General features: G+C 34.4%; 1 protein-coding gene across 1 annotated transcript; it reads left to right on the forward strand.

Moving 5' to 3' along the window:
- Nucleotides 1-1,118: 1,118 nt before the first annotated feature.
- LOC143548433 (uncharacterized) lies at nucleotides 1,119-1,574 on the forward strand. Its single transcript, XM_077039608.1, has one exon. The coding sequence runs from the start codon at nucleotides 1,119-1,121 to the stop codon at nucleotides 1,572-1,574; it is 456 nt and encodes a 151-aa protein (XP_076895723.1).
- The last annotated feature ends 6,583 nt before the right edge of the window (nucleotides 1,575-8,157 follow it).

Raw genomic sequence — 8,157 nt, forward strand, 5'->3', positions numbered from 1 at the left:
TAAACAAATAATAAATAAATAGTCGTGTCTGTAGTTGAGTCTAATTTAGCTAGTTTACGTAATTAAAAGAGTCTCGTGGGTTCGATATCCGGACTTACTTAGCTGTACTAGAGTCGACCGGTTCAATTGCCGATAGTAGTTTTAGTTTAGTTAAGAGTCTAGAATTTATTACTTAGTGTCTAGATTAGCGTGTTTTTATTAGACTACTTTTAGCACATCAGTGAGATTGAAGTGACACGAGCTGATCTAGCAAGAATGCTAAACATAACTGAAGAATATTTTGATTTTGATTTTGAAAAGGATTTGGGTTCGGTTAGTGAAAATATACTTGTAAATGAGCACATTGAAGAAGAGGAATTGGAGAAAGAACCAGTGACATATGTAAATGCTGCTGATCATGTGTTTCCTGAATTTGATGAAGAATTTGATGAGGAAATCGAAATGATAAGTCAAGAGTTTGATAGTCAATGGAATCCAATACCCTTTGACAAAAGCATGGTAACTGAGGAAGCTAAGGTAAATAGTCAGGAATAGGAGGACTAGTTTGAAAGAAAGAAAATTGAGCCGAAACGTATATACTTGAATCCTGTCAAGTATTACAAGAATGAAAAAGAAGTTAAGCTTGTAAGCATAGCTTATTTGAAAAAGATTCGAAAGATTGTTGTTCGTAGAACTTATGGCGTACAGTATTTGGAAACTCTATGCGAGTTGAAATCTCTACCGTGGATGGATGTATTAGATATGATTGTATAGGGCTTAAAATGTAAAATGTATGTTTTGTAGACAGCGCATAAGTCAACAAGACCGCATAATTTATGCGGCGTATAACTTATACGCCGTATAACATATACGGGCTTGGTGATCTTCATGTTGTTTCCTATAAATATGGGACTTATGCGTTATTGTGTAGACTTTTGGTGGATGTTAGAGTGAGAGAGTAGAGAGAGAAAGTTGCTGTAAAGTCATATCTTGTTATCATTCAAGTATCAATAAATATGTGCTTAATGTTTACTTGTTTATGTTCATTTTCAATGGATTCCGCACATTGAGTTATAGGCTGTAACATCTAGAGATCCTGAGTGTCATCTACATTAGCATTCCAAGACTTTTCCGCCACCATGCCAGCCAATCAACTATATCTTGCCTATTGGCAAAGATGCAATGATATGGTGATATCTTGGATTCTCAACATTCTTAATCACGATATTCGTGATAGTGTTTTGTGTGCCGAAACAGCTCAAATCCTTTGGAATGAGCTTAACTCTCGATACGGCCAGGCAAATGGTGCTAGAGTTTATCAAATACAAAAGAACCTTTGCCAAATCTACCAAGGAAGTAGTGACATTGCTAATTATTTTGCTAAAATTAAATCCAATTGGGACGAATTGAATGATGTCAACACCATTCCCCCTTGCACGTGTGGGGCTGCTCATGCCTTTGCTAAACGAGAAGAGGATCAAAGGCTAATTCAGTTCCTTGTTGGACTGAATCCGAGCTACGATATGATCAGAAGCAATATTCTGATGATGCAACCCCTTCCCTCCATAGATCATGCTTATGGGATCTTGATGTAAGATGAAAAAAAGAGAGAAATCCACACCACCACCACTGATTTCACTGCATCCCCTGCTTCTATTCATGCAAATACTAGAGGACATGTCAGTAGTGGAACTGGAGAAAATAAAAGAACTTTGGTGTGTACTCAATGTAAAAGGAATGGGCATTCGGTGAGTGAGTGTTATAATTTGATTGGTTTTCCAAAAGACTATAAATTTGCTAATGGCAAGAAGTTTGCTAACCTTGCTGAGGAACAAGGAAAAGGTGATCAAAATCAGTCTGATCAGCAAGGGATCACTCAAAAACAATATCATGACTTGATGGTTTTGTTGCAGCAAAACAAAATTCAAACTAGGCCTTCAAATACTTATGCTACTAACAATGCTACAACCATCAATCATGATTCTTTTCGAGGTATAATGTCTTGCAATTCCTCAAAATTTTCTTCCAAATGGATCATTGACACTGGTACAAATGATTATACATGTCATGATCAAAATTTTTTTTCAAGTGTTTCCATTCTCAAAAATCCTATTTTCATCACTCTTCCTAATGGCACAAGTGTTACTGTTCATCAGTATGGGATTGTTCCTTTAATTGATAAACTTTCTTTATCAAAAGTTCTTTTAGTACCACCCTTTAGAAATAATCTTCTTTCTATTTCAAGATTATGTTATGATACTGATGGTATTACTCTTTTCTCTAAAACCAATTGTGTTTTACATACCCCTTTTCTGAAGAGCCCTCTGATTCTTGGTGAAATGCTGAATGGTCTCTCTCTTCTTGAGGCAACCAAGAGTTTTGCTGATAGTTCTTTTCTTTTCAATAAGGCTTGTAATTCTATTGTAACTGGTGAAACTTGGCATAATCGTCTAGGACATTTGCCAATTTACAAATTGAAACAATCATCTTTCATTTCTAATGCTTCTTTCAAATCTATCGAGCATTGTAATATTTGTCCCAAGGCAAGACAACATAAATTTCCTTTTTCGATTAGCTCTAGATCAACTAGTAAAATTTTTGAGCTAATTCATATTGATGTTTGGGGGCCTTATCATACAGTTACTTATAATGATTTTAGATATTTTTTAACCATTGTGGATGAGTATAGTAGAACTACTGGTCACATTTGCTTTCCACTAAAAGCAATGTGTTTCCCATCCTTCAATCTTTCATTGAAATGGTTAGCAATCAATTTGGCACCACTGTGAAATGCATTCGGTCTGATATTTCTTTTGAACTAGGGACTGGGTTAGTTTAGCTTGCTTACTTATTGAGTAAAGGCATTATTCATCATACTACTTGTTTAGCTGTCCCTCAACAAAATGGTATTGTTGAACGAAAGCATAAACATTTGCTTGAGACCTTGAGAGCTCTAATGTTTCAATATAAACTTCCTGTTCAGTTTTCGGGTGACTGTGTTTTAACTGCAACACATTTGATCAATCGATTTCCTATTGAAATTCTTAACAATAAAACCCCATATGAGGTTTTAACAGGAAAACTTCCTTCTTATGCTCAAATGAAGTCTTTTGGTTGTCTTACTTACGCTTCCAGTTTAAGTCATGGACGAGACAAATTTAAACCAAGGGTTGTTCCTTGTGTTTTTTTGGGATATCCTCTTGGTAAAAAAGGCTTACAGATTATATGATCTGGACACAAACAAGGTCATCATATCAAGATATGTCGTTTTCTTTGAAGCTTTATTCCCTTCGATTACCAATTCTAAAGAAAGCTTCGTTTTTCCATCCATTGACATCATCAATCAATTTTTTAATGATCCTTCTCCAGCTTCTACTTCTACTACGACTCCCGGTTTTGTTCCTTTTATTCCTAATCTTTCTAATACTTCTGTTCCCCCTTCTACTGATCCACCTGTTAGAAGGTCTTCGAGAACTTCTGTTTCACCTTCTTATTTGAATGATTATGTCTATAATCACTCCGAATATTTTCATCAATGTTTCTACACTGTCACTAATTCGTGCTCCTCTTCTGCTTCTTGTTCTTCCTCTCAACTTCTTCCTTCCAGTCAATCTCTTACCACAGCATTATCTGATTTACATGAGCCTACTTCATATAAAAAAGCTGCAATTATTCCTGCATGGCAAGAAGCCATGAAACAGAGTTTCAGGCTCTTGAAAATACTAATACTTGGGCTGTTGTTGATATTCCTCCTAGAAAGAAGGCTATTAAAAGAAAATGGGTGTTTAAACACTGAGCAGATGAAACGGTTGAACGTTGTAAAGCACGATTGGTGGTAAGAGGAGATACTCAAAAGGAGGGGATTGATTATAATGAAACTTTTACTCCTGTTATCAAAATGACAACCATTCGAAGTCTTGTTGCTGTTGCTATCAAATGAAGTTGGCCTCATTTTCAACTTGATGTTAACAATGCTTTTCTTCATAGGGATTTAGGTGAAGACATCTATATGCAACCACCACCTGGTATGCAACTCCCTAATCATCAAGTACTTAAACTTCAGAAATCTTTATATGGTTTAAAACAAGTTTCCCGACAATGGTATGGAAAATTGTCATCCGCATTGCGGTCACGAGGGTATATGACTTCCCAGAATGATCACTCATTGTTTTCCAAATCCATAAGATCATCAGTAGTATGTCGTTGTATATGTTGACGACATTCTGGTTACTAAGAACAATTTGGAAGAGATCAATAATCTTAAAACTTTTATGGATTCTTCCTTCAAGATTAAAGATTTGGGGCCACTCAATTATATTTTGGGAATGGAGATTCTTTATACCACTAAAGGTGTTATCATGTGTCAACGCGAATTTGCCAAAGAAATGCTTTCAGAATTTGATACTTTCAATCTTTCTATCACCAATTCTCCATTACCTCATCATTTACAGCTGAAAGCTCATGAGGGTCTTGCTATTGCTGAACCTTTATAATACAGGAAACTTGTTGGTAAACTCAATTATCTTACTCACACAAGACCTGATATTGCTTTAGTCATTCATTTTTTAGGTCAATTCATGCAAGATCCACGGCTACCTCATTGGACGGCTGCTCTTCACACTCTTTCATACGACAAAGGGACTTTATCTCAAGGATTAATTTTCAACAATAATCTTTCTTTTGACTTAGAAGCTTTCTGTGGTTCGGATTGTCCTAACACTCGACGATCGGTCAGTGGGTTTTATATTTCTCTTGGTGGATCTCCAATCTCTTGGAAATCTAAGAAACAACCCACTATTTCTTTAAGTTCTGCTGAAGCTGAGTACCGATCACTTCGCTGTGTTACTACCGAGCTTGCATGGTTAACTAGACTTCTTACTGAGTTTAATGTTCCTAATATTACTCCGGTCAACCTCAAGTGTGACAGCCAAGCTGCAATTTATATTGCCAAGAATCCTGTATTCTATAAGCGAACAAAGCATATTGAAATTGATTGTCATTTTGTTCGTGAGAAATTACAAGAAGGTCTCGTGAATTTAGTGCATACAAAGACAACTGACCAGCTTGCTTATCTGTTTACCAAGAGCATACCCGGGCCACATTTTCATAAGCTTCTACGCAAGTTGGGTTTTCTCAACCTCCAACTTGAGGGGGGTGTGAGCGCATGTCAACATATGCGCCGCATATGTTGTACTATATATATATAGTTTGTTCGTTTCTTTTGATTTGTAATTTTAATTATTAAGCAATAAAATTCTCTTTTTTCTTCATTTCATATTTTTCTTTCGTGTCATCATTTTTTATACGATTACAACTATAGCTAGGTGATATAGCCTTTTATGTTAGATAAAAATTTAAGCAATATCCGGAACATTCAGTATAAGAAAACGTTTAAAATTCACTTCCTTTATGAACCTCATGAAGGTTAATCCATATCTGAATTCAGTCACTCAAAACTCTTCAAAATTTATTTTCATATTTTTTGCATTTTCTATTTGAAATTATTATCTTCTTAAATCTAAAGAATGCAATGTTTACTTCAAATTTTGTTGCTCCAAACGAGACATTCAATCTATTTTGAACTGAACTTGACATCATTTTTAAATTTAGTTTAACGAACCAAAACTAAACTAGTGTTATACCCGTTCGGTGGACGGAGTGTTTTAGTGTCATAAAGGTGTAAGTTTCTTTTATTTCATTCTAAATGAAAAATATTTGTCTAAAATCAACATACAACTCAATTAAGTAATGAGTACAAGAAAAGTTAGACTACACTAACAAACCATTCCAACCACCCTGTCTTGCATAGTATTCATTCATGTCTGCTGCTTACATCTTGCTGCATAAAAAGTTCAAATATAACATAAATGAACTTATTGTGAAAAAAACAAACACAAAGCATGCATATGAACTTACCTACTCCACATATCACTATTATCATTCAATCATTTGTACTCGAATATTTCCTCGGAACCCCCAAGGAGCAGGATGCATGTCTCCCTTATCCCACAATTTTAAAACCAAAAAAATTTAGTTTTATAGTGAGAAAATGATACAGCCTACACTCATGAGCTCTTGTCATTATCTCAAAAACATCAAACGTGCCAAATAAATATATTTTAGCCTAGTAGAATTGGGTATTCAAAGTTGTAAAAAGTTTATTTTGAATGCATACAACATCCTAAATCATTTTATTTGATAATGAGCGGGTCAACCCAACCCTATCCATTTCAACATTTACTTAACAATGACACACCTAATCAATTCCAACTTGTAGCATACGTTTTTCATATGAATTTAGCCCAAATTAAGAGTTTAACCCCAGATTTAAACAAATTTCTAGTAAACTACCTGGATATAATTAATTGCTCTTACTCCTATATACACCTTTCACTTTTTGGTAAATTTTGACCAAAATGAAAAATATTATCTACTTACAAGGAGTTCTTAGTCCTCTTATACTAATTAACTCTAAAAAACAGAACTCATCTATGAAGGGAATCCATCCATTAATGTAACTGATAGACCTCACATGGCTCAACCCCTGAATAATTCATTATACAAAGGCTAAAACTTTAGGAACTTAATTACCTCTCTTTTTGAAGTCTATAATCTCGCACCATAAGCTCCACTTGTCTGTAAATTCTTGGTAAATATACTTGACTATATCATCCTTTATCACCAGCCCCATGGTTGCAGTTAGTGGAAACTGCTACTATGCCAACCGCGGTGGAACTACATATTTTGCTACTTCCAAATAGGATTGAGTTCTAGGGCTTCAAAGTCATCCAAAGTCAACTTTTAGTACACACAGCCTCCTATACAAATTTTGTAATATATGCTTTTTATTATAAAAGTATTTGTTAAACGAATCTAAAATTGAGCAAAAAGCAAGTTTGGGTTAACTAACACCACCTGAAATGATAATAAAAAAAAGAAGAAGAAAATAACCAAATAATAGAAAGGGGGTGAGGGCTTACCACTGACTTAAGAACTCAGATTCTATTTTGTCTCTCTGAATGCAATGCAATGCCTATAAGATATCTGAATCCTACAAGGTTGCAAGTTATTAAACACAACCAGAATTTTTTATGTTTCTATGCATAGTTTACACATATAACTCAATAACACTAGTGGCAATTACTAAATGCTACTTAGAAAAGTCATTGCCCTTGGATAGCTCTACTGTCACCAATATATCCCTGCAATTCTTCTTGTTCATTGCACCACAGATTAACAATTTACAAATATGATTAATGATTCTCAAAACATAGCGTTTTCACGCGATATACAAATCCACTCCAAATATAAATTACATGTGATATACAATAGCAAGCTTTATGAAAAGAAGCTGAAAATTAGTTTATTAATTTTTTAGCAAACTAAGTTTATTTTACTTAATTAAAATAGCTAATACTATAGAAACCGAAATAAATATATACCTCAACTTGATTCTATAGTGACCACCGAGCGGACATAAGTAATAATTTCATCAAACATGAGAGGATTTCCAGTTACCTAGATTTTCAATCATCGCACGTGAAATTGTGTATTCATATGTTATTGTGAAGATAGTTGGTTAAAAATAATCCTATATTTTATAAATCAATAAATAAGTAATTAATAAAGAGATAAAGAAAGCGATTCACCTTGTCACAACCTGGGACTATGTCTTGCAAAAAAAAATCTTGATTTTGATGTTTAATAATTTTCTGATATGCCATTTTCCGGAAGACCACCAATTCACTTTACACAACTCACACCAAACCAACAAAAACCAACTAAAGAAGCAAAACCCCAAAATGTAAGCAATTAACAACTTATAAAAACATAACTTAAGAACCGAAAAACAAAAAAATCAACATAACTGAGTTTCAACTTCAAGTAATTGTAAGTCGCTTGTCCATCTAAAACAAATATATATAAAAGAGGAATTGAAGCAAAGGAAATTACAGCTAATTGCGCGATTATGAACCCGTGATCACAAACGAGTCTCACCGAAAGTTTATTTGAGGAAAACGAATAAAAATTACAGCTAATTGAGCGATTATGAACCTGCGACTGACCTCGGCCTTAAAGCACTATAAATACGTGATTAATTTACAATTCAGCATGCACACACCTTCCTCATAGCATTTCAATCCAAAGCCCTAAGCTAATTTCAAACTAACAAGCCGT

Source organism: Bidens hawaiensis, unplaced genomic scaffold (assembly GCF_021521415.1).
Source record: "Bidens hawaiensis isolate Kalapana, Puna unplaced genomic scaffold, B.hawaiensis_p1.1 tig00015123_1, whole genome shotgun sequence".
Classification (NCBI taxonomy): Eukaryota; Viridiplantae; Streptophyta; class Magnoliopsida; order Asterales; family Asteraceae; genus Bidens; species Bidens hawaiensis.